Source organism: Strongylocentrotus purpuratus, unplaced genomic scaffold (assembly GCF_000002235.5).
Source record: "Strongylocentrotus purpuratus isolate Spur 01 unplaced genomic scaffold, Spur_5.0 spur5_scaffold_20, whole genome shotgun sequence".
Classification (NCBI taxonomy): domain Eukaryota; kingdom Metazoa; phylum Echinodermata; class Echinoidea; order Camarodonta; family Strongylocentrotidae; genus Strongylocentrotus; species Strongylocentrotus purpuratus.
In genome coordinates this window covers 19,323,780-19,350,774 of record NW_022145606.1, presented here as the reverse complement: position 1 = coordinate 19,350,774, position 26,995 = coordinate 19,323,780, and the positions used below count along the sequence as shown (strand labels likewise).

General features: G+C 37.3%; 3 protein-coding genes across 3 annotated transcripts; 2 read left to right on the top strand and 1 right to left on the bottom strand.

Moving 5' to 3' along the window:
• The first annotated feature begins 5,772 nt into the window (after positions 1-5,772).
• LOC105440719 (angiotensin-converting enzyme-like) lies at positions 5,773-10,514 on the top strand. The gene is made up of 5 exons (XM_030993737.1): positions 5,773-6,045; positions 7,311-7,499; positions 8,644-8,741; positions 9,627-9,799; positions 10,274-10,514. Exons 1-5 carry the CDS (start codon positions 5,916-5,918, stop codon positions 10,512-10,514), a joined length of 831 nt encoding a protein of 276 aa, XP_030849597.1. The 5' UTR covers positions 5,773-5,915.
• Positions 10,515-11,517: 1,003 nt separating this feature from the next.
• On the top strand, positions 11,518-17,428 carry LOC580220 (angiotensin-converting enzyme 2). The gene is made up of 5 exons (XM_011671202.2): positions 11,518-11,689; positions 12,579-12,677; positions 13,240-13,362; positions 15,356-15,528; positions 16,526-17,428. The coding sequence occupies exons 1-5, from the start codon at positions 11,541-11,543 to the stop codon at positions 16,597-16,599; spliced, it is 618 nt and encodes a 205-aa protein (XP_011669504.2). The 5' UTR covers positions 11,518-11,540; the 3' UTR covers positions 16,600-17,428.
• A 2,013-nt stretch (positions 17,429-19,441) lies between these two features.
• On the bottom strand, positions 19,442-25,872 carry LOC115927280 (proline-rich transmembrane protein 1-like). Its single transcript, XM_030993004.1, has 4 exons — positions 25,469-25,872; positions 24,231-24,515; positions 22,657-22,788; positions 19,442-21,919 (listed from the first exon to the last, which is right to left on the bottom strand). The coding sequence occupies exons 2-4, from the start codon at positions 24,495-24,497 to the stop codon at positions 21,743-21,745; spliced, it is 576 nt and encodes a 191-aa protein (XP_030848864.1). The 5' UTR covers positions 24,498-24,515; positions 25,469-25,872; the 3' UTR covers positions 19,442-21,742.
• Between the last annotated feature and the right edge of the window lie 1,123 nt (positions 25,873-26,995).

The window sequence follows — 26,995 nt, the reverse complement described above, 5'->3', positions numbered from 1 at the left end:
AAACCAAAAATAAATTATTACTTTCTTCATGTAAATAAAATGATATCAAAATTTGCACGAATGCTAGAAAAATTGTGACAAAGTTTTTATATTTGATTGGACGTTTCACAATGAAGATTTCAAAGATAGACTCCCAAATACTTCAAAATATCAAAGTTAGGCAATATGCCTAGCAATAGTTTTGTGTATGTCACCCACAAACGTGTGAGGACATAACGATAACGTTCATGTTGTTGCCCATATAATTAAAATGGTAATTTCTTACCTTTGTTTGAAATACAATAATTGTGATAATATGGGCTATTCGTAAAAGATAAAGCTTATATCTTCTCAGAACTTTAAGATTTATCTCTACGGCTCTTTCGAATTTTCAATAAGGTCTGATAAGATAAAAACTCTATCTAACAAGAATAAACCACAATGTCACATTCTTTTCATGAAAAGATGTAAGAAAATAATATTCCAACTTTATAGACAACAGTGTAGTAATTAATCCGAATATGATGTTAATAGAAACGAATTACACAATGGGGTGTTATTGAAAGTCTTTGCGTTTATGACGTGAACTATACTTTTAAAGTATTCAACCTTGTTCATTGTGTGTTAATAAAGGATGTGAACAGCGGACACATATAGTAAGAACTTTGATATTTTAACACCGGCAACCAAACATGCCAACAGATGCTTAACCGGAGCCTGGTCGCGATCTTTCGATGAAATTTGCTAAGCAACTACGCCAAACCGGAAAAACATGCCAAGCCAGAAACATTTCAAGCCAGTGTGAGATTTTTTGAAAGGTCCGCGTGATGTTTGGTGATGTTTGGTAATGTAAACCGTAGCAGCTGAAAAATCTAGATTTTTGTCACGTGACTTTCGGCACTTTCGGATTGTTACCATAAAATGGCAGGGCCAGAGTCAAAGGTCGGGAGGACTGCACATGCGCATTACCAACCATAATATGCCAAAACATCACTGAGCCAGTCGGTGATGTTTCAGCGCAAGTGTAAAGGGTAGCGCAAGCAATCTGGAAAACAAGGAATACTAAAATTCGATGTCCATGATTAATTCACAAGTGATAACAGATATATGACTTCATACAAATGCTGTGAAACATCATTATCATCATCCTTTGAAATCTAGCTGAAGAAAGGAATCATTTATTAGACCGAGAAGAGGGTACCGAAAAACTAGGAATCTTTTTAATTTTTGGCCTACTAATATTTTGATTAGTTATGATGTAATGACCAAATATGTTCACCTATTCGAAAAGTTGCTGGTAACTTCTTGGCCATACCTAACAAGTTTGACAATCATATGATGAATACAATATTGTATTGATGAAAAGGTTAATGCTGTATATTTTGTACTTCTTTATTTTCACTTTTATCTTGTTATTGTAATCTGATCGCTGGATTCAAATATACCTTTGTATCACACAAATTGTTTTTTTGAGCAATGCTGGACTTGTATCGACAATTGTTTTAAACTTGTTGTACTTTTAATCTATACGGCATGGTCATTAAACTCGTACGTGGCTACAATGCGTGCGCATCAAATGTAAGTGTCTAATTATCATATCGAAGGGTTCATGAATAAAAATCAATACATAATGTGATCAAAATTATGTAATGATACAAATGATGTAATCAAATCTTAAAGGTATTACAAAGTTGTGGTAAATTTGAAAAATGGGTGGATAGTGATTCTTTATAATTTTGATACATTTGGATGCCCCTGTGGATGTATTAAAAACACCCGAAAGTTTAGCTCCTAAAGCACTTATGCTTTCGAGAAAAATTGAATATAAAGATTTACCGGTGCTCCCGGTAAATTTTGATAAATTTCAAATAGCTCCTACGGCCGTACAATGTTAGCTGCGACCATGAAAACCTCAGAGTATGTAGTTGTGGTATATAGTTTCCGAACGGGAATAGCTAATCGGTCGATTTTAGTCAATAAACATCGTTTTTTTAGCTTAATTAATATCTTGGCCTTGAGAGGGAGCTATTCAACATAAAGTGTTAATCATTTACAATTTCATAACTTAAGAGTCGATTTCGACCGCGGCAATGATCACTGAAAATTGTAGGATCATATATGCTTCCAATATGTTCATTTGAACCAAAGTCATGACCCCATACCGAAACTTTGTATTACCTTTAAGATAAATGTATACATGTTTATCAAACCAACCGATATCTAAGCTATCACTTAAAAGTACAGGACATACTGCTTAATTTCTTTGTTTGATTCACTATCCTTGTACATCCATTCATGTAAGGGCATACCTATAGTACGAGATTTCAAACCTGTTTCGTGCTTTTGATATGTATGTTGTAAAATCATACAAACCTGCCATTTGCCTTTATAAACTTAATGTTATGTTTATGCCACTACTTTGTCACATTATTTCTTTTACTTTTCTCAAGCCATGTTACTATGTTTACTCCGTATGACTTGTATTCTACTTTTCTACTTCTACTGTTCTACGTTTTGTTTAATATAAGAAATACTATTTAAGAAATAATGTACAAAAAATAACAAAATTCTGTTTCCTTTTATTATTATGACAGGTTGAAGCCAGTCTAAAGACAGCAGCTTTCAGTAAGAGATATGCGATGAAGGCTCGCGAGTTTGATGACGTCATTGAGAGCTTTCCCGAAGATATTCAACGTCTACTTGGTATTATATCCGGCATCGGAGTAGCTGCCCTGGACAATGATACCGTCCAGGAGGTGAGTACAAATGATTCATTCATTCTTTTTGATTACATTCAAAGTAATTCACACTTATGGTTTTCATTCTACTAATTCAGTTGAACCCGACCTTGTGTCTGAAGGGAGAGAGAGAGAGAGAGATCTAGACAACACAGATAATGGGGTTGAGACTCAGAGTAAAGATAATAGGGACTTTTAGATTTGCACGTCGACATAGTGGACTGTTACATGAGACGTCCTTTTAAAGCCCCACTGTCCTACTTGTAGCTACTTGCTCCCTCTATATAGAAAACTTCCCCAATCGGTGCCTGTTGGTCCCCCATGATCCTCTTTTTCTTATGTTAGTTGAGAGCTGAATTAACGGGATAGCCACCTGTCAGTGACCTCACTGTATGGTCTAATCCCTTCTAGCCCAGTAATATTGACGCTCTTTAAGGCACTGGCAGTGCCTTAAAAGGACGTCAAAATGCCTTAAAAGGACGTCACACGTAGCAGTCCACTATGTCGATGTGCAAATCTAAAAGTCCCTAATAACAGTGTTTGGGTTTTTCCCCTTAAATCTATTGCTATCTGCTCAATTTTCATCTTTCAAAGCATCACGGAACTCAATCAGAAAAAGGGGGCAGATTGGCCTACCCCCCCCCCTCCCCTACTACTTCGTGTGAAGGCCCGGAATGTTTGTTATACTCCTAGAGAAGGCTTATACTGCACTGTGGGATGGGTTTCTCCAGGATACTGTAAAGCAAAAAAAAGATGGGTTAGCTGCTTCGACAATCCAATCTTGATAGCAAACTACTTTGGAGGAAACAATCATTTGCTATCAAAAAAAAATTGAGTAGTGCTGCAAGAGAAAAGGCGCTTAGGAGAAAATGAATGACATTTTTGCACACGACAAACAAAGGAGTTGTCCGCGGCTACGTCAAAATCCACTGACCAAAACGCTAATTCAAGATTTGCATAGACTTGGTGATCTCATTAATTACTTTCGAATTGTTGGTCCAATTTATTTCAAACTTCGCCATTCTGTAGATCTTAGTTTGTTTTTGTTTTTCATACGAATGAACTTATTACAAGGGTTGGCTCGCAATTAAACAAAAAGTTTTAAAACTCCCTTCTGTCTCTGATCACACGCAATTTCATATTTACACCCTTACTTATTTTTCTCAATCCTGGACAGTACAACGAAATCCTTGGTGAGATGAATAAGATATACAGCTCCACTCCAGTGTGCCGGCCTGACGATCAGTCAGACTGTCTACATCTTGAGCCGGGTAAGTTCCTCATTATTCATCATCATCGTCGGCATCAAGTCTTTAGCACACGAGGCGTCATTTGCCCCAACCTCAGTCATAACGCCCAACCGGCTCTACACTGACTCTACATCGACACATTTTTGCCATTCAGGGAAAACAAATTGTTTTCTATCTATTGTCGGTCTGGTGTCGGTGTCGGTGGTGTCACTGAGGTATAACCCCGTTAAAAACGAGGAATCATTTGTCCTTTTGAAAAACTGCGTGATATTTTCATAAGTGAAGGGAGTGAATAATAGTAAGAATGATAGTCCGTTCTCGGTTTATGATAATCCCCATGCTATGCGCTTCCGAAAAAGTCTGGGTAATTACCATAAGTTAAGCATGTATATATTTACTACTCACATGGTAGCAATCTGCTGCTTCACGGATTGTCTTATCAAATATATGTCTAGATACTATATTTTCGTATATATATATATATAATGCAAACTATTTGTGCGTGTCTTTGCATGCATCTTTCATATTTCACCTAAAATATTACTTGATGTATGAAAGTCTGGTGCCCTTGACCAACATCTTTTGAAAGTATGTAACAGAACGCTTATCCATGGCGAGAAACCATACCTGTACCCAAAAAGGTAAAATAAGTACCCCTCAAAACTACCGTGGTATAGCACTGACCCCAGTAGCTGCAAAGGTATTCAACATAAAGCTTTTGAATAGAATCCGTTCTCACTTGGAACCCCTTCTCCACAAGAACCAGAATGAATTCCGTCTAGGAAGATCTACAGTAGCGCGAATTCTAACTTTGCGGAGACTGGTGGAAGGTACTAAAGCAAAGCATCTGACAGCAGTACTTACGTTCGTGGGTTTTAAGAAGGCCTTCGATTCAATCAATAGGAAGAAGATGTTAGAGATCTTAAGAGCCTACGGAATACCATACACAATAGTCACAGCAGTAGGGTTGCTGGACAAAGTTACTACAGCTCAAGTGCGTTCACCAAATGGAGAGACTGACTACTTTACCATCTTAGCAGGAGTGCTCCAAGGCAATACTTTAGCACCATACCTATTCATCGTAGCATTGAATTATGCTCTAAGAATGGCTACTGAATGGTTCGAGGATCTGGGCTTTACCCTAGAGGAAAGAGAAAGTAGCAGATATTCTGCTGTAATGATCACAGATACTGACTTTGCTGATGATATTGCACTAATTTCAGACAATCTGGAAAAGGCACAGAAGCTCCTTGAACAAGTAGAGTCTGCAGCAAGCCAAGTCGGTCTACAAATAAACAGTACTAAGACAGCCTTCATGATGTACAACATTCAGCCTATATTTCACACATATCGTCATTTGCCTGACGTAGGAATGCGTCAGTACTCGGTGCCTTCCAAAGCCCTTTTATTTTTACAAAATAACGCAATATTGCCGCAGTGCATCCTTTAGTGATTTTCTCCGCGGTAATGTTACTATTTTTTTTCACTAAGTCGCGAAACAGAAAAGCAGGAAGCGACACACTGTATTATGTTGGTACCCGTTTATATCTGCCACTGTCGGTAGCATATTTCTAAAATAGCCGCTTTGGTGCGGCTAATTTACAGGTAGTTGCAGATATAGATGGGTCTTATATGCGAAAAGTAAATGGAAAATAAACAGGGCAAAAAATGTTTAGAATTCCTGTTATTACGGGCTGCATGGTTGTATTGACATTCTTGCATGACTAGAGCATGTAATAACGCAATCGCAAAACCTCGTGTGCAATGGGCATATTATGCATAAAGCCAAAATAGTCTTATCGTTATAGTGAATTACTCATGAAATTTGGAAAGGGATACACAAATAAATGATGTTAGAAATAAGAACATAGAAGTGTAAGATGAATCGCTTAACTTGTCCGTGTTTTGCTTTCTTTTGTGTTCATTTTCTTTTAGGTTTGGACAGATAATGGCGACCTCTATGGACTGGGATGAACTGGTCTGGGCTTGGGAGGGGTTCCGTGATGCAGTAGGAATACCAAACAAACCTCTATTCGCGAGATACGTGGACATTGCTAATGAAGGAGCCAGAGCTAACGGTGAGCATAGTGAATTGAGAGAGAAAGTTGCGCTACGCGTAGGCGAGCAAGGTCTGAGGTTTAAATTGAGTCCGGATAAACTGAATCACAATTATACCCGTTGTTCCAATATAATGATATTTTTATACTGACACACAAATTTAGATCATGAACGTTTTTGGCAAAATAACCTATTACTGCCTACTCGTTTTGATAGAAAGTCGCAGAGGGAACTATTTGAGGCTACATGATATGACTAACCAGTCAGGAGCAACTTCCGGTGACGGAACTACTGCCTCTCTCAATTGTCTATGACAGTGGGGAAATTGTTGATAATTTGGAGAACGCGTAGGACATTGGTATTGTGTGCTCTATGTAATCATTATTTTATTACCAGTGAAGTTAACGTTCGATTCCTCTTGTTTGTTGTAACAAATATGTATCTATACATACTTAACGCTTCTAATATTCATTTACTCATGTTTATAGATACAGGACAAATCCAAAGTGGTCATGCAACTGATCATCTTGAATATATAACTTTGAATGAATGAATACAAAAGTAAGTTAATAAATAGTAAATTAATTAATAAATACATTTAAATGATCATATTGTTTTATAAACTTAGATCAAAGGAAGCAGATGCACATAAGTGTTGATACTATCCTTGCTCTTGTAAGATGGACACACACCCCCGGATAGCCACCCAAGTCAACTACCCTCTAGGACAAGTAACCCCAGACAACTACCCCCTAGGACAACTACCCCCGGACAATTACCCCCTGACAACTACCCCTAGGACAATTACCCCCGGAAACTATCCCCGGACAACTGCCCCTAGGATAGTTGTCCGGGGCTAGCTGTCCTGGATGATTGTTGTGGTAGGGGGTAGTTGTCTATAAAGGAGAAGTTATCCGGGGGTAGATGTCTGGGGGTAGTTGTCCTAGGGAGTAGCCGACCGAGAGGGTGGTTGCCCTAGGGGGTAGTTGTCCTGGGGTAGTTGTCCTAAGTAGTAGTTGACTTGGGGTGGTTTCCGGGGGGTTGGATGTCCAGGGGGTAGGTGCCCTAGAACCCTGCTAAGAGATAAGCAAACATTTTATGTACATATTTGCAATTGGTATCAATCTAAAAAAAGTTGCGATTGATATCAACTCTTTGTAAGACGGGTCCCAGGACAGAGTGTCACACCAAAGCATCCCAAGGGGGTGGGTGCCTTGGAGCGAGCATGGTAGTGTGCGTGGTACGATGTGAGCGTGTTTCCGAGACTGAAATGTTTTTCTTACAGGGTATGATGATCTTGGGGACTCCTGGAGGTCTGCCTACAGTGATGACCTTGAAAATCAGGTGTACGAACTCTACAATGCTATTCTTCCTCTCTACAAGCAGCTCCATGCCTATGTCAGACGCAGGCTAAACGGGGTCTACGGATCAGAACATGTTCCCCTCACCGGCAATCTACCAGCTAATGTTCTAGGTGAGTTACCATAGAAGTGTTGTGGTCGAGTGGATACGTCGCCGGACTGTCGATTACAAGGTCCGCGGTTCGAGTCCCGTCGTGGCACTAATGTCCTTTGGCAATATGTTGATCTAAATTTGACACTCTCCACAAGTATGCAGTATGCTTAGCAATTTGAGCATAGTAGCTCTTGCTGGAATGTTACCCAGGGAGTGGAGAACGTGCATACACTGTGTGTGGGCAAGCCAGAATCCGATGACCGGGGTAATAACATAAAGCGCTTAGAAACTTCGAAATTGCCGTTGTATTAAGCGCCATATAAGCAAAAATATTATTAATAAATATTATGGTAACGCCCTGTTGATAAATAAAACGATGAAAATGTTGATGTAGATGACAAACATGATCACAATGACGATAGTGATGATAGTGATGATGATGGTTGTGATGACTTCACCATTGAAAATGTGCGAACATGACAATATTTATGACAATTACGTACTGTAATCCGAAAGTGATCTCTATGGACGTATCCCATAGAGGGTTCTAGGACACTGGACATTCACCCCCGGATAACCACTCCCAATGATATCCCTTAGGGCAACTAACATCTAGGACAACTCCCCCGGACAACTACCCCCTTAGGACAACTACCCTCGGAAAAATACCCCCCAGACAACTTCCCTCTGGGGTAGTTGTCCAGGGGGTAGTTGTCCTACAGGATGGTTGTCGTAGGGGGTAGTTGTCTGGGGGATAGTTGCTGGGGGTATTTGTCCGGGGGTAGTTTTCCTAGGGGTTAGTTGTCCGGGGGAGTTGTCCGGGGTAGTTGTCCTAGGTAGTTGCCCTAGGGGGTAGTTATCCTACGGGGTAGTTGTCCTGGGGGTAGTTGACTGGGGTGGTAATATGGGGGGGATGGATGTCCGGGGGGTAGGTGTCCTATAACCCTCTATGGGATATACAGCAGAGTAGTAATTGTAATAGTCTTTGAGTTGAATTGTAGTCTTTGCGGCCTTGATTCATGTTATTCAAATAAAACGACGAAGATGTTATACTTCTCGTCTTCAGCTTATATTTACAGAGATTCTACATTTCACTCTTGACCGCCCGTTTTTCATACGAACATTGCTTCATATAACATTGTGTGATATCATACCAATTACAGGTGACATGTGGGGTCGTTTCTGGACGAACATCTATCCCCATGTGGTTCCATACCCTGACCTACCCAATATTGACGTCTCTGATGAAATGGTCCGACAGGTGAGTAAAGCGCGTTGCACACGAGGCGTTATTTTGCTGACGGAGGACTGCGCAAGTGACTGGTGTGGTTTCTGACGCGCCATGTGAGAGTGATACTGTATAAAAATAATGGCATTAGTAAAAAAAAAAAATTAAAAAAAAATAAAATACACACACAAGGTACCTTTGGAACAATCTGACACGCCCGAGGTGATAGCCGAGGGTGTTTGGACTGTATTGAAGGTACCGAACAAAATTATGTGTATTATTTATTTTATAAGATTATGTTTTATTAATTGTTTTATATCATGATGTTTTATAACATAATTTTACTAATGACCGGTCATTAGCATTTGATAACGACTGGTCATCATCAAAATTACGTGTAGGCAAAACAAATGCCTGGTTACGTGTACGCTCTTAACCAATCATTTAAATTGGGATCCACGTCATCATCTTATAATACAACCTAAAAGTTAGCTTTATATTTACCTTTTCTAGAGAATGCAAGGCTCTGTCTCTTAGTCAATCAGCAAATTAAGAAGAATTGAAGGAAACTGGGATGTTTTCAGATTTTTTTGAGTGAAGTGAAGTAGTTTTTTTTAGAAATGCAAGGGGTTTATTCCATAGGCGTGGGCCAACGGATTTCAAGCGAGCCTGTTTGGGCCAACCTATCGTGAATAGGGGTCATGTTTTTACTAAAGTTCGCATCGCCCGACAACCTGACCCGACGGAACGAAGTAAAGCCCCCACGTGATAAATGTTCAATGTTGACAGTTGCCTGAGAGTAGAGAACTGTCCACGAATAGTACTATTGGAAATCGGCAGTCTCCAGAAGAAGTATAGGCTAATATAACACAAAACATCCATATGCAGACTTTTTTACAATCTCATTATATTTTCCAGAATTACACCGTCGATAGGATAGCTCGTATGGCAGATGAATTCTTCAGCTCCATGGGTCTATTTCCGGTCAATGATGCATTCTGGGAGAATTCCATGTTGGAGAGGCCTGATGACGGGAGAGATGTGGTGTGTCACGCGTCTGCATGGGACTTCTACAACAGAGTAGACTTTAGGTCAGTTCTTCAGTCTCACCCAAGGGATCTGTTCGACTTTTATGTTGGGGGGGGGGGGGGTGAGGTGACGAACCACATTGCCGACAAGTTTGCGGAAAATTCAGCACAATAACATGTACCATGTATTAATGGTTGTGAATGAGTTGAGGCAATTTCGTTATATTGCCAAAACAAGACTGGGGGAAAACAGTTGAGAAATATACGTATGGGTCGGTGGCACTGAGCCTATGGCGACAAAACACTTTCAATGGCGAATTGGCGAGAGTGTAGAGTTGATACTGGTCCATGATCCTGACTTTATTGACATAACATCTAATTTTCTTGTTGATTTGATATGCTACAGGATAAAGATGAAAACAAGCTTGCCTTTTCCTTCTTATCAACTATTGTATAGTAATATGTTTACTGATGTTTCTTGTTGATCATTGTGATTTGTTTTACCAATATTTTACTTTTCTTGCCGATCTGTTGCAGGATAAAGATGTGCACCGAAGTCAATATGGAATACTTCCTGATCCTTCATCACGAGTTAGGTCACATCCAATACGACATGAATTACAAACACCAGCCAGTGTCCTTCAGGGATGGGGCTAACATCGCTTTCCAAGAAGCCATAGGGGAGGTGATGTCGCAGTCAGTAGCCACGCCCAAACATTTAAAAGAGGTCGGCTTGTTTGATGGCGAGGATGACCCAATAGAAGGCGAGTATAACTAACCTAATGATATTATTACTATAACAATAAAACATACTGTTATTATTATTACTGCTGCTTCTAAATACTACTACTACTACTACAACTTCTAGTACTACTACTACTACTACTACTACTACTACTACTACTACTACTACTACTATTACTACTACTACTATTACTACTACGACTACTGCTGTTACTACTACTACTACTACTACTACTACTACTACTATTACTACTACTACTACTACTACTACTACTACTACTACTGCTGCTGCTGCTACTGCTACTGCTACGGCTACTACTACTACTACTACTACTACTACTACTATTACTACTACTACTACTACTACTACTACTACTACTACTACTACTACTGCTGCTGCTGCTGCTACTGCTACTGCTACGGCTACTACTACTACTACTACTACTACTACTACTACTACTATTACTACTACTACTACTACTACTACTACTACTACTACTACTATTTTTAGTACTACTTCTATTACTACTACTATAATAATAAACATGATATTAATAACAATGATAGTAATAGTTATAATTACAATAGTATAACGATGATGATGATGCTGATGATAGTCATCATCATCATCACCATATCATCATCATCATCATCATCATGTCATGTCGTTTATTCAGAGGATATCCTCAGTTGTATTAAACACGTTCTTTCTGGGGCCTTGCAATCAAAACGTTACACCGGCTTTAATAGCCGAGCTTCTATAATGGGGTGCCAAAGTATTCAGAAAGTTTCTTCTTTAATACCGGGTATTCATTTACTTCACCTGGGTGGAAAATGGCAGATGTTTTTGTTTTCTTCCTAAATTATTCACAATTTCAGACGCCCAAAGAAATTTGCCACATTTTCAGAGGCAGTAATCATTAACTTTTAAATTCTGACAGAGACAAGATATAATTCAATCTGTGACAAGGAAAAGTAAACTAATATACAAACAAACAAACGATGCAAAAGTAAAATATACAGGTACTCATCGTGTGTCTCTATCTCTTTTTGTGTAGTAATGGATACGGATATCAACTTTTTGCTGAAGATGGCTTTACCGACCATCGGAACCCTTCCCTTCAGCTTAGCCCTAGAGCAATGGAGATGGGATGTATTCAGTGGGAAAACAGATGTGAATGCTGGTACTGCCAGATGGTGGCAACTCAAGTGTGTACACATTCAAATACAAACGCGATTTGTCTTTGTCTTCCTGGTGATGCTACATCATGTCTGACATAACAACTTTAAAATGTTGCTATTTTTTGTGGTATTGTAACAGGTGGTCAACTTTGGCAAAGTTAAATGCCACTTTCTCAAGTTAGCTCATTGATGACTGACAGATGATGCCACAAGGGGAATAAGATCTGGAGGTTTTTGGGTGGAGCTTAATTAGCAATTTTGAAAACAAATATTTCAAAAAATATTTTAAAATCTATGAAACAAATTCAGAAGTTTACATATCAACATATGAGATGTATGCAGAACTGCACAGCAACAGGAATGCACTTGTATTTCGATGTCATGATCATGGGCCCTATAATTTAGATAGAGATCACTTTACATGATATAAATGAAATTTGTTGTGTTCTTGTTTTGGTTCTTACTGAGAGTTTTGTCTAGCTTTAGCTTCATGGTGATCCTACTGCTTGGTTTATTTATATAAAATCAATCGTGTTTGGTAAGGTCCCGAAAAGTAGGTTGTCAAAGATCGTGGTCCATCCAGATATACAAAATGGACCATTAATCCAATTTTCAGAAAACCAACTTACAACAATATCAGCTGTCTATTATCAACAGAAGATACTACAAACCTTAACACTAAAATTACACAAATATTCAGAATAAGATCCCCTTCTTCTTCTTCTTTTTCTTCTTCCACTCATCTTTCCCTTCCTTTGTTTTGCTCATCTTTCCAATCCTAAAAATATTCAGAATGAGGTCCCCTTCTTCTTTTTCTTTTCCGTTTTCTTCTTCTACTCATTTTCCCTTTCCTTTGCTTTGCTCTTCCTTCCAATTCTTCTCATCTTCCTGCTGCTCTTTCTCCTTCTGATGACAGGAATGACCTGATTGGTGTCAAAGCTCCCGTGGAAAGAACAGAAGAAGATTTCGAGGCAGGCGCCATGTACCATATCATCGTAACGTATCCATTCATAGGGTGAGCATTTTCATTATAGCAGCGCAATTGTGCCCATTTAGGCCTTATACCAAGGGAACACTAGAGGTTCTATAGAGACGTGAGTATTGTTCACACGTTTTAACGTCCTTGCGAGGTTTTGCGAATGTCTTGACAACTTTGAGTGATTGCTTGGTAGGGTACCGCAGCATTTCATTTTGAGATTGCTTTTTCACAATGAATTTCATTTTCTGAATCTTCTTTATTTCTTCTGTTTTTTCTGTGTTTTTTTTTCTCAATATAATACAAAGTAATAAACGAACTAGGTACATATATATTTCATTAACAAAAGTTGAAAAGTTTAATCTGTTTGTTGACCGTTTCACGAACATTTTCTAAGTCCCATTTATTTTGTTAGAGAACAATAGATTTGATTGGCTCAACTGGTCTGATTTAAGTGATGTTGATAAAGGGGCTCAAACATGTAAAACAATATGTGCAGCGCTTTGTAATTTCAACAATCAAATGGTGCTATACCATGACACGATTTTTTTTGTATTTAATTGAATTACATTTTATCATTACCGACCTCTATTTCTGTCAGATACTATATTCGGACCATCATACAGTTCCAGTTTTACCAGTCTCTGTGCCAGGCTGCCAACCATACAGGACCGCTCCATAAATGTGATTTCTACCGGTCAACAGAAGCAGGCGAGAAATTGGCGTAAGGACAAACATCTCGCTTTTCATATCTTAGATAATGCGGTTATTGTAGAGACAATAGTTATGATGGTGATTACAATGGTGAGCATTGATGAGTCGGATTTGGAGGAATAGATTATCCTGGTGCGATTTGTGAGAAATTTGAATCATTGTTCAATAACCGTTTTACATTCAAGAGAAAATAGGGGTATGCAGACATGCTTCGACATTAAATTAAAGGTACAATGTCCCATTTGCAGGCCAAACAAATGGAAAGGTAAATTCCAACGGCATTTGAATGACAATACTAATTCAAAACTACACTTAAAGCGAAAGGCACTATGAACATGACTGACAAAGAAAGCGGACACAATATACAGTGACTCAAGTAGACAAAGGAGCATCCCTTCACTGCTATTATGTAAAAAGGTGAATATGCATGTGACACCTGTTCTACACATTTTTACATAATAGCAGTGAAGGGATGTTCCTTTGTCTACCACAACAATTGTTGAGGTAGAATGAGGAACTGTATATTTTTCCTCTTTCTTTGTCCGTCATGTTCATAGTGAAGGCTTGAAAATGCTTACAGTGGGAAAATGACGACTAATAGTTGTCAAATCGAGTTAAGTGATTGCAATCACCAAAGTAGTAGTATGACCCTTTAATACTAAAGGGTCGCATGTTTTTGTGCTGCACAAAGATTCAATCAGTTTAATTTTGGCCATCACAAGAAGTGGATTATTGAAGTAGACAAATGTTAATGTACCTGTTACAGCTCATTTATGTATATTACCACCAAAAAAATGGCAGTCAGTCACTCAATAGTTTTTGGCAGTGAAGTCCAGATGGTAAACGGGTTTCCTTGCATAATTTGACTTCTAGGACATTGCTAATGTTTAAATTTCACAGATAAGACATGCATGACATATTCATAATTCCTGCAAAGTTCTACACAATTTGATGTTGGCTGCAAAGGGACATAGTATCTCTTTAAACTGTTAGTTGGTCTATTACATTCTAACATTCATGAAGGATTAATCATGTAGAGATACTTTCTAAATGGCAAAATGTGAAATGAATATATCCACGTATTATTTAAAAACAAAAACAAACTCATATCAATAGTAGGTTGAATGTGTAAGACCCCCTCCCTCACTTGTCTTGTGTACACATCTCTACGCACAGACGATGAGGGCACTATATTCACCAAGTGTTTCTCGATGAATTCGGAGTATTGATCTGATTTTATTCAGCATTTTACATGGCAACCCTCAAGGTCACCAAAACCATCTATGTGAGAAAATAACTGTTAAAGATAAAGACCAGTTATGGTCATGCGATTGCATTGTGAAAGAAACGTTGTGGAAGCGATCAGAAAGGTTGATCATCTAGCATAGTACTGCAAGGTTCTGTAATCATCAAAATGATAAGAAATTTGACCCAGTCTTCGTAAAGTTACAAGCACTGTACACAGAAAGATGTATATGCGACTACGCACACGTGCGCGACACCTGCGTTTATCTCTCACAGTCCAATAGATAAACTAATTTACTAAATATATCCATTAATAATAATAATAATAATTGTCCTTGCTTATATAGCGCCTAACACTTACTTTATCAGAAGTCTCTAAGCGCTCTACAATAATGCAGTATAATTACCCTGGTAATAAGAGCTTCCATTTCATTTTTTGAAATTGGGGCGTATCCAATACTGGTCTTTACCTTTAAATTACTTACGTAATTTCTTAAGAATGGTTACATTCTGAATAAATTTTGAGGCCAATTCAAGAATACGCTTCATACTTAACGGGTAAAAAATACATATAGAATATCACTTTTAATACAAGTAATTAAACTTGGTATTCGATCTTGCTAGGTAAGCTAACTGTTTGATGCAATCATCTGGTAAAGTATCGTTGATATTTTATACATTTCTTTGAAAATGATCTAGGACATAATTATCCTTGTTATATTAAATAACTGATAGATTAATTTTGTCCTTTAAAACAGAGCAATGTTATCTATGGGGAGGAGCAAACCCTGGCCAGAAGCGATGGAGGCCCTCACCGGTCAAAGAGAGATGAAAGCCGACGCCATCTTGAAATACTTTCAGCCTCTAATGGAATGGCTTGAAAAAACGAATGAAGGGAATGGAGATGTGATCGGATGGGAATCGACAACAGGTACGCCTATATTGTTTTCACTTTGTATTTCTGTTGTTTTTTTTTGTGTTTTTTTCTTGTTATTCTTGTTGTATGCGTTCACAGTAGTGTTCTATAAACACTGCTGAATTGGGCTTTCCACCGATTTTTGTCCATGTACAGTCCAGTATGTATAAATATTTCATTTTGAATATTTTACTATGTATAATATTTTTATCTGATTTCGGAAATAAAAACAACAACAACAACACGTGCGTGTGCTTGCGTGTGCGTGGGTACAGGATTTTTCAATAAGGAGGATAAACTGAACAGCATTCCAAAGCGGTCGTACAAATCATTCGAGCCATCAATGAAGCAAGGCAAGAAAGATTGAAAGACATGTAGTTGATAGGCCAACGGATGTACAATATTGTGCCATGGGGCTCATTTAATCATTATAGTTTTTCTACACACTATCATGACAAACTTAGCATAGTAACATTTAGACAATTTTATGATTACTGTCAATTCTGTTCCAAGTTTATACATCTACCACAGTGACAGTAACGAGACAATTTGTTTTCTTTGCCTCATCAGAGGATTTATTGATTATATATACATGGTTACATTCAAAGATACAATACTACAAATCAAATTTACATAACCACAAAAACATTATTATTGTCATAACAAAGAATTGAAATTAAAAATGTGCTTTGCAAAGCAATTGAATCATAATTAACACAAAAATTATACTGATAGTTTTGTTTCCCTTTTTCTTTGTTTTGGTAACGAAACAAATATCACACCTACAATAGACCAAACAAAAGAAAACAAAAAAGAAAGAATTTAGATTACTAAAAATTGCCAATGTTTCTGTCTGGCAGTATTCCATCGAATTGGATCACACTTGGGGTTATTGCTGGGGTCTAAACATAATATTGCATATAGTTTACTAATTATTCTTACGTTTTCCCCTTGCGTTTGATTTGATTTATTTATTTCTGTTTGATTTTCCTTTTATTTTTATTTTTTACAGGTTCCTCTGCGTCATTGTGTGCCAGTATGTGGATGATGTGTCTCGTCACCATTATTTCCAGCATTATATATTAAAGCAGTCATCTCCAATCAGGAGAAAAACAGGTCGCCATACGAGAATAAGGCACGAAATTTCATGAATAGAATGAACTGAGGCCAGATCCAATTTGACCGATAGTTATTATAACCATAAATATTACTCGTTTCCATATTAGTAATAATGATGATATAATGTGATATATGGAATGCCTAAGTGGCGACGTTATTCTTCTATCCTGGCTTCTGAGCAGATTCAATCCAAGCGTCATATAGCTTAGTAGTGTGACGTATAATAATCCATGTAGTCATAATATATATTTCTATTTAACCAGACATCGTATAACAGAATGTGCCAAAAAAAAATTATATATGCTAGTACATTCAAATCACATTGATACGTCACTAAACAACTTTAAAGCATCATGTAACGCTACATTGACATTAAAGGCAGGCATTACTTCTTCAGCAAGAAGGAATTAGACCACCCATCGAGCCAACGAGGTCACTGTGACAGGTGGCTCAGCTCTCATTTAACATAAGAAAAAGAGGATCATGGGGGACCAACAGGCACCGATTGGGGAATTTTTCTATATAGCGGGAGCAAGTGGCTACAAGTAGGACAGTATGTGCCTTTAAGTGCCTTTAATCATATGCTGCCCAAGACACAGCTTCAGTATAAACAGCTTTATGGCGTCTTTCGGATGATACCGAACAAATACTACTCAAAGGTCAATAAACTGTCAGAATATGAAAATATTTCCATTCTGTAATGTGTTGAATGTATACAAGTATATAAGATTGCTCTCCATATGCAGTGTTGGCCCGGCTAAAACACTGCGTTTTCTCAGTTAAAAAAAAAACATATTTCATTATTTTGTTTATTTTCAATGTTTCATTATTTTCTTGATTTTGCATTAATTGACATTAATTGACATGCATTAATTGACATGCACAATGATTCCACAGTTGCTTATTAAAATGCCAGTAAAGCGAAATCTTGTTATTACTCTATTTGTGTGTAATATCAAACTGTATATTAAACAATTTCATTACTTTAAACTTATAAAGAAAATTCCATCGTTGGAAATGTCTTTATCAGATGACACATATTTGGTATTATATATATATATATATATATATTTATTTATTTATTTATTTTTTTTTTTTTTTTTTTTGGGGGGGGGGGTGGAACTTTCTTATAGATTTCGAGCTCAAATTTAACAAAAGATGCGCGTGGCATCCACCCCTATCTCATACCTTTATTTTTGTTGCAAAAGTTTTACCATGGATGCCATGCGCTCATCCCAGAATCGCGTGGAATCGTTTTCTAGAGCCTTGTTTTAATGTTTGGCTTCTACTCTATCATTGACATCATCATCAGTCATCACCATCGTCATTACCACCATCATCATCATCATCACAACCACCATCATCATCGTCATCATCACAGCTACCACTACCATCATCATCATCACTTTTATCATCATCATCATCACAACCACCACCATATCATCATCATCATCATCTAAACCACCATCATCATCATCATCATCATCTCAACCCCAATCATCATCATCATCATCATCATCATCATCATCTCAACCACCATCATCATCGTCATCATCACAACTACCACCACCATCATCACCTTTATGATCATCATCACCATCATCATCACAACCATCATCATCATCAACTTTATTATCATCACAACCACCACCGTCATCATCATCATCTCAACCACCATCACCATCATCATCACAACCACCATCATCATCATCATAATCATCTCAACCACCATCATCATCATAGTCATCATCACAACTACCATCATCATCGTCATCATCACAACTACCACCACCATCATCATCATCTCAACCACCATCATCACCACCATCATCATCCGTATCATCATCATCATCATCATCACAACTACCACCACCATCATCATCATCATCATCATCTCAACCACCATCATCATCATCATCTCAACCACCATCATCATCGTCATCATCACAACGACCACCACCACCATCATCATCCGTATCATCAACATCATCATCTCAACCACCACCATCATCATCATCATCATCTCAACCACCATCATCATCATCATCTCAACCACCATCATCATCGTCATCATCACAACTACCACCACCATCATCACCATTATGATCATCACCATCATCATCATCACCTTTATTATCATCACAACCACCATCATCATCATCATCATCATCATCTCAACCACCATCACCATCATCATCATCATCATCACAACCACCATCATCATCATCATCATCATTATCTCAACCACCATCATCATCGTCATCATCACAACTACCATCATCGTCATCATCACAACTACCATCATCATCATCACAACTACCACCACCATCATCACCTTTATGATCATCATAACCATCATCATCATCACAACCATCATCATCATCATCATCACCTTTATCATCATCACAACCACCACCATCATCATCATCATCATCTCAACCACCATCACCATCATCATCATCATCTTCATCACAATCACCATCATCATCATCATCATCTCAACCACCATCATCATCGTCATCATCACAACTACCATCATCATCATCATCACTTTTATCATCATCATCACCACCGCTATCACCACCATTATCATCATCATCACCATCATCATCATCATCACCATCATCACCATTATCACCACCATTATCATCATCATCACCATCATCACCATCATCACCATCGTCATCATCACCATCATCACCATAAAACGGAGACTGTTCTTCATTCGTTCCTTTTTTGCAAGATCCGCCTCTGTTTCGAGAGCTAAACAAACGGTAAATGAGTGAAAAATTATCACTTTTAGCATTAATTACATGCCTTTTGATTTTTACTTGATTTTTGTATAATTTCCGTTACAATTTCTTGGCTCTTAAAAAATTCCGTATCTTACTTAGAATAATTAAATTGGAGACTCTGTCCAGGGCGGTCCGGATTGGTATGCCCTGAGATCTGGAATTCGAGAAGCCCTGTTTTCAACCAGGAAACCTTTACGCATACAAATGCTGTTCTATCTCAATATGATAAATAATAATCAAGATTTATATAGCGTTTAATACAAAGTGCCGTCTTTAAGCGCTTCACATATATTATTTGATTTGATTTAAATTGATTTATTTTTCCAACAGCAAAACATTTTATACCATGATCTTACATATAAAATAAGAGAAATTATTGGTTGGTTAAAAGGGTCCAGATAATAGCACATGTGCTAGTAGAGCCTAACCCCAATATTTTGGTAAAAATCAGTTTAGAAAACGTAACAAAACAAAAAAAATAATGAATTTACTACTACAATCGATGCCTAAAAAACAAGAATACTCAACCATGTCTTAAAATATACAAACTGATAATGTAAAATATAAATTATGTACATATGCAAATTATTTAACTTGATATTTCATGCATGACTTGATCAGCAAAAGACTTGTAACAGAATTCCGAACATATTTCTAGACCTTGTGAATCTGACATCAATAGGTAATCTATTCCAAAATTCACTGCCCACAAAAGACAATGAAAATTGACCTTGTGTCGTTCTTCATTTTGGAAAACGTAATAGCCAACCTTGTCTTTAGACCCAAGTCATTCGATTAATTCACTATATCCACTCCCTGGGGAGTATTCCCACCACATGGCCATCATGAGGGTATATGGACATTACACATAATGCTTTTGTCGTCCTACCAGGTCCCAATTTTCCCTCCTGGGTATGGAGTGGCAAATGTAGACTGATGGCTCGTCAAATGACATTAGAGCTATGTCGAGGATCGAACCAACGAAAAGCATTTCAAGTCAAGTACTTAAACCACTCAACTATGACACCTCGACTATAATTTCTTCATAAAATATGAGGACTTTCATTCCAAAAAGGGACTAGTTCTACTGATAGGGTTTTCGAGTAGATCCATCATGTTTAATCTACTACTTTCCCTTGCCACTGATTTTTCACTTATTATTTTGTTTAAACATTTAGCAACTGTTGTGTTTTCTTTAAAAGGGATTATATCAACAACACAAATGTTCAATATGAAGTTTGAAGTTTATTTATTCCACATTTTACATTAAAAAAACACTTTAAATTCTTCTCTTTTTTATACAGGCGTATCAGATTAGATTTCACACAAGAAAAAAAAATCATGATCCTTTCTGTGTATAATACAAATTACTTTAGCAAGACTGGGCAAACTTATTATCATATTGATGATTCCCAAACCTCACAGGCCTATTAAAGTCAAAAATAAAACTTGTTTACTACATGATCAACTTTACAATTGCTTCCACGTGGTTTGTTTTGCAATGCAACCCATGATCAGAACTGAGCTTTAACTTTAAAGGTCAATCCCACCCTTGTATTAATTTTATTTGGATGGAAGCAAAAATATAAGATAAACAAAACGGCGAACGTTTACAATATGTCGGACCAATTTTAAGAGAGTTATGAATGCTTGTATAGAGATCACTAAATCTGTGCGAAACTTAAATGGCACTTTGGTCAGTAGATTGTGACATAGTCATGGACAACTGTCCAGATGAATATATCTGTGTCCTTTCTTTTGTGAGGGTCTGAGGGACTACTCAAATATATTTTTCCCCTATTTTTATTTTATTGATTTTCATTTGCAACAAATTAACAAATACATATTCAAGGTAATTAACATTTATAACATAAATAAAATTGGCTTTTCAAGATACAAGTATTGATGAGCTTTTGAGTTAACAGAAAACTAACAATTCTTTAATAATTCATCTCTGATATTCATGGAAAGAAAACAAATGCAAAAAAAAAAATCATTTTATGTAAACAAATTCCTGATTTGAAACCATTTTCTTGTGAATTTATTATTTCTACAATTCGGCTACTCAAATATATTTAATATATTTCCTCTCAACATGAAAGACCCTTAATACCCATCATACACTTTTCAAACTCGACATCTTCATTGTGTGTTGTCAAGCACTACATCATAGTGACATTACCGATTCAGACAATCTTAAGTGCCCATACGATAATGCCTAAAACTTTCAAAAGCAGTGTAACTTTCTTTAGTTTCAATCAAATTTTCATCAATCTGCTTTTATTTGTATTTTTTTAATAACGTTGGGTTTTCCTTTAACAATAACCATCGTCGCATTCGTCGACAATATATGCTATCCAGATCGACAAACATATTATGCCGATCGCCCACATTATGATACCAATGATACATCCGATCCAAGCATATCTTTTGGCCTCTGTGGAAGCGAGTCGTGCACCGGACAGGTCGCCCATTGCAGCTCTGGTTTTCACCTGTAGATGAAGGTAGGATAGGATAGGACAAACAAGATTTCAAGTTCACTTTTCGGCTAGGATTTCTTTTTTTTTCCTTCATATGGTTATTTTTACACTCTGTTTGCTTTCTTTACCTCTCTGCACGAAATTTACGGAATGATGTTTCTTTCCTGGGGACGAGGTATCATGAACTACAATCCTTGCAATCGATGAAATCTGCATACGTTACTTTGTGCTATGTTGGGCGAGCCTCGGGCAAGCTAACGCATTATCAAGAACAAACTATGCATACAAAAATAATATCCTAACCAAGTTTTGCATTTTGTAATGTACAGTGTATGTGATAAATTGTTCTGATTTATGTTCCTTGAGAATGTGACATGGCTCACAGGTAAACTTATTTAACAAATTAAAGGCCCGAATTCAACCAGTCCAATTTTTGTTCTCGATTTACGAAAAACGTCAAATTTTGCAGGGGGAGTGAGTAATTAGTGATTTAGTTGTTACTGTATTCAAAATAGATACCATGGGCGGATCTAGCTTTTTGCCAAGGGGGGGGGGGGGAGTGGCTCAGTGGCGGATCCACGATTTTCCAAAAATCGCGCCGTTTTATATATACTGTTCTACTTTTTGTTCTCCTTTTTTTTTCTTCCCTCCTTTCCCCTTCTTTTTCTTCACTTGGCCGCCCAAAGGGGGGGGGGGGGGGTTAAACCGCCAACCCGGCCCCCTCCCCTAGACCCGCCCTGTATACTTACATCTCCGGACTTAACGATTGCGAAGATACCGAGCGGTAGACAGCAGCAGAGCATAACGAAGAGGCTGAAGGTGAAGTAATCTTGCGGTGTAGTATCGGCCTGAATAAATGTGACGTTCCGCTGATTAGCGGTCTAGAATGAGAATTTGCATAAATGAAGAAAATGCGTGTTACTAGAAATGGTCGTAGCCCAACTGGGCCCTGTTTCATAAAAATTATTATTAATAACAATTGCCGAAATTATATAACAGATATGATCTCCGCCAATCAAATGCAGGGATATCAGTAGCTTATAACAATTGTCATATCTTGTTACTGATAACATATAGCTCCGTTTAGTCTCATGTTACAACGCCCCCTATCGTCAGAGTCAGCAGCCTAACATGTTAGCCTAGTATGGAATTTTACCCCCCCCCCCCCCAAATAGTTAAAAATTCATTTTTTGTTTAAACGAAAAGCACATCCACCCCGACGTACGTTATTACTAGCTCTTTCATTGGAACCCTCATGTCCCATTGACTTTTGAAAGTTCACCCACCGTAATTTTGATCAAAATAGGTTGGAAGCTTGTCATTGCCTATAATACACATGTGAAACAAGTCGAACTTTGGACTCAGTTTGCCAAGCGATTTTAAGATTATAAGTCAAGCACACGAAGGATAAGAAGCATCATTTATCATAGATCACTTCTGCTTGGTTCATTTGTCCATTTCATCCAACCCCCCACCGTCATTTTTCCATTTAGTAAAAGCAAACATTTTGCCGAGGTAAGCAAAAACATGAATATTCATGAACGGTCAGACAATACATCCTTTTAGTACGTAACGTATAGTGAATGGGAATGGGCGATGATCCGTCAAGGAGGTAGAGGTCAGTGGTTTGTGCTGGCAATGTTCCAGCGAGCTAAAACGAGACAACGGGAGCAATATGCAAGTTTTATGAAACAGGGCCCTGGCATGGTTAGACGTGTACATAAGTCAGGATTTCTTCCTTAAATATAAGGCTAAATACTACACTTGGGTCAACAGTAGCATTCGTATGATATATGCATGTTCATACATCAATTATTTACCAATCAAGTATTGCATACAGACACACTACCAAATCGTGTGTAGTAGCTAGGTTATCGTATTAGTTTGTTTAAATTCATTTATTTATTCATAATCCATAAGTGCATGACCAATATTTACGTTGATTTGAGAGAAAAAAACATAATTAAAATAATGAACAGAATGAGAACTAGAATTAAAAAGTAATAGAAAAATGAGGAGGGGTTTACTGAGAAGCTCATAGATTCTAAAAAAAATAATGTAGACCCCCCTGACTATAAAAAAAAGCGAAGAACAAACATTGTCTTACGCATTATATTATTTAGCTAAGCAAATTAATAATAAGAACTAAAACAAAAAACACCATCTATACAGATAAAATATACAGATACAGTATTGGCCTACTGGACAAGAAAGCAAATTCTTTTTAATTAAAAAAAAAATAAATAAATAAACGTGTGTACTAATAAAGTCCTCAAATCAATCGATACTGTGTGTATGACAGGGCCCTAGCTATGATTCTTACTTGCAGTGTTTGCGACTGTGTCTGATAGACGTACGTGCCAGGCTGTTGTACGATATACTGTGCATTATAGATCGGTTGAGGGGCGGGGATAGGTGCTTGCCACGCCTGCTGATGCGTTGATTGTCCTGCATAAGGGGCGGTGCTTGGATGCACTGTCTGGTACTGTGGTGGGTTAGTAGGCGGGGCGAGATTCGGGGGTGGAGCTTGTTGATAGGAAGGAGGCTGCGCTGATTTGTCATATTGGGACTGATCCACCGCAGCGGCCATTGAAGAGTTTGATTTTACCTGACGAATTATACAATAGTTTTTCAATAAAAATAATAATGTCATATTCGTGATTATCACCTTTGCTAATACAGGGCCTTCAATAATAATATTGATGATAATAATGATAAAAATAATCTTGTTTACCCCGGTTAGCCTCATCAGCTTCAATGCTGTTCTAAACTTTTTACAGAGGGCCCTACTATTATTACCCAAGTAGGGCGTAATTATAGTGCATGCTTTAACAATACCAAATATATGCAGTACCAAAGTGTCATATTCATGGTCAATTATATAAATGTTTGGAGTATACTTAATCCAGCTTTGCAATCAATTTTAACCAAAATTTGAAAATGACCTGTGGGCACCTTGCATAAAACTTAGGCCTACCACTGATGGTAACTTTACCATCAATGGCAACTACCATCATGGTAACACGGCTCAACAGCCAATCAAAATCAAGGTTTACATGGTAGTTACCATTGATGGCAAAGTTACAATCAATGGTAAGTTTAGTTTAACGGGGTCCAGTTGCCAATAACATCAAACAGTAAAACCAACAATATGGGACTGAAGTGTAAAGGACGAGAAGGAAGCCCGTTATAAAAAAAAAATCATGCATGAAATTGGATGAAGATGGGCTATATAAATTCCTACACCTTGTGTGAACAACATTTCGAAATGACATAAACTGCAGGTGTTTGTAAACTAATCATTCTGTGTGTTTAGGTAAAATCTTGAAACAAGCAAATAACCCTCGACACTGAAAGAGTTAAGATTAAAATCCAAATAGATATTGTATTCAAAACAGAAATCCGATGCATGAGGCATAACGCTAATGTTTCCGTATAATGTGACGCTACTGCTTCTCAGCACCGTTATCAATTTAATATATTAGTTTCCCCTTTTATTCATACACAGAGTGTAGGAGCCAATATAACTGAATATACATTTTCCAGCAGTTGTATACTTACCCAAATATGCTGTAATCCCTGAACGTATAATTGATATATCTTTCTATCTGGTCTTCGAAGGCAACGTCTTCTTCTTCTCGCAATGGAATACTGTTTTAGTTAAGTATCGTTGTGCTCATCTACATGTCAGAGTGTGTACAAATAGCGGGTAAACAGGGAGGTAAACAAGTATTATACGTCGAGCCTGTTTCCATTGGCAGGGAAAGGTGATCTTAATCTTGATGTTTACCCGTTGGCTACTAAATTATCTAATTACCATAGACTTAACACAGGGACCACCAGGTTCCAGTTAGCAATGGGTTAAAATGGTTAGGCCGCTCTGTTCGCACTATACAGTGTACACAAGTCTAAATGCAATGTGGGCTGCTTGTTTTTTCCGTGTTAAATCACAAATCTTTAAATACGTAAATACTTTAGATAAACATGCAACATTGTAGGAAGATTTCGTTTTCTTCTTATTCTCCTCATATTCATTTTACTTTTCTTTCTCTTCTTTTTTTCTTTTCCTCCTCCTACTCTTTCTTTTTTCCTTCTTCCTCTTTTGTTTCCTTTATTCATATTCCCATATTCATCCTATTTCTATACCGTTTCAATTCAATTTATATACTTACTTTGATATTCATTAACAGACTATTGAAAATGACCCTACAGGTTTTGACTTAAAGCAAACAAAAATTAAAATTGAATTCGAACGGTTTTAATATATGGAATACAAAAAGAGAGTATCATTATTTGTATAAATAATGATTGGCATCTTTTATTGTTCTCTTCCTAGCTGAAAATTAAGATTGGAATAAATATTACGAGATGTGTCATTTATTATTATCTCTGTATTATATATTTCCGAAGAGGTACGTAGGCTTAGATTATTTTGACATTAATTCGCACTCAATCATATTTTGTCACACTTTAATTTGAATTATTGTTACCATTTCTTAATGATCATATTTATCAGGATAATGATCAATAAACATTGATTTTAAACTGTCATCTTATGCCTGTATTTTATGTCTTATTAAATACTACAACCTTTTTAAAGTTAAGAACTAAATTGTGAATACCCTTATCAAGTCATGTAATTTTTGATAAGTATGTGAAAAATTGATATGTCCCGAGTTTTGTTTCTTGAGAATGCGACATTTTATGCATACACACACACGCACGTACACATTGAAAAGGTGTATGGATAATTTAGTTGTTTAGTGTGTGTCGATCATTGTCACGATTATGTTATCAGTGGGAACGGTCTGTCTAAATGACTTGATGTGACGTCACAGAAGTTAATCAATAATATGGGTACCCTTCCTCGTTGAGTATGTACACACGTATAATTATGTTCCTCGCGGTGAGTTCAGGTCAAAGTACAAATCTGAGTATTCAAATGGATGCATTTCTGATGTAAAGACAAAGAGATTCAGATCAAACATCCTCCGAAGGAAGGGGCACCTCTCATCATAATTATTATTACCCCCTATTTCATTAAACATCTTCTCCGATGAAAGTAAGAATATACACCAATGGAAAGCT

Excerpts from the sequence above, each read along its gene's own strand:
- LOC115927280 (XM_030993004.1), bottom strand. The coding sequence starts at position 24,497 with ATGGCCGCTGCGGTGGATCAGTCCCAATATGACAAATCAGCGCAGCCT. Across the intron at positions 22,789-24,230 it reads CACAGTCGCAAACACTGCAA|ACCGCTAATCAGCGGAACGT; the intron begins GTAAGAATCATA and ends TTCTCATTCTAG. Across the intron at positions 21,920-22,656 it reads CAATCGTTAAGTCCGGAGAT|GTGAAAACCAGAGCTGCAAT; the intron begins GTAAGTATACAG and ends CTTCATCTACAG.
- LOC105440719 (XM_030993737.1), top strand. The coding sequence starts at position 5,916 with ATGGCGACCTCTATGGACTGGGATGAACTGGTCTGGGCTTGGGAGGGG. Across the intron at positions 6,046-7,310 it reads TGAAGGAGCCAGAGCTAACG|GGTATGATGATCTTGGGGAC; the intron begins GTGAGCATAGTG and ends TTTTTCTTACAG. Across the intron at positions 7,500-8,643 it reads TCTACCAGCTAATGTTCTAG|GTGACATGTGGGGTCGTTTC; the intron begins GTGAGTTACCAT and ends TACCAATTACAG.
- LOC580220 (XM_011671202.2), top strand. The coding sequence starts at position 11,541 with ATGGATACGGATATCAACTTTTTGCTGAAGATGGCTTTACCGACCATC. Across the intron at positions 12,678-13,239 it reads GTAACGTATCCATTCATAGG|ATACTATATTCGGACCATCA; the intron begins GTGAGCATTTTC and ends TATTTCTGTCAG. Across the intron at positions 15,529-16,525 it reads CGGATGGGAATCGACAACAG|GTTCCTCTGCGTCATTGTGT; the intron begins GTACGCCTATAT and ends TATTTTTTACAG.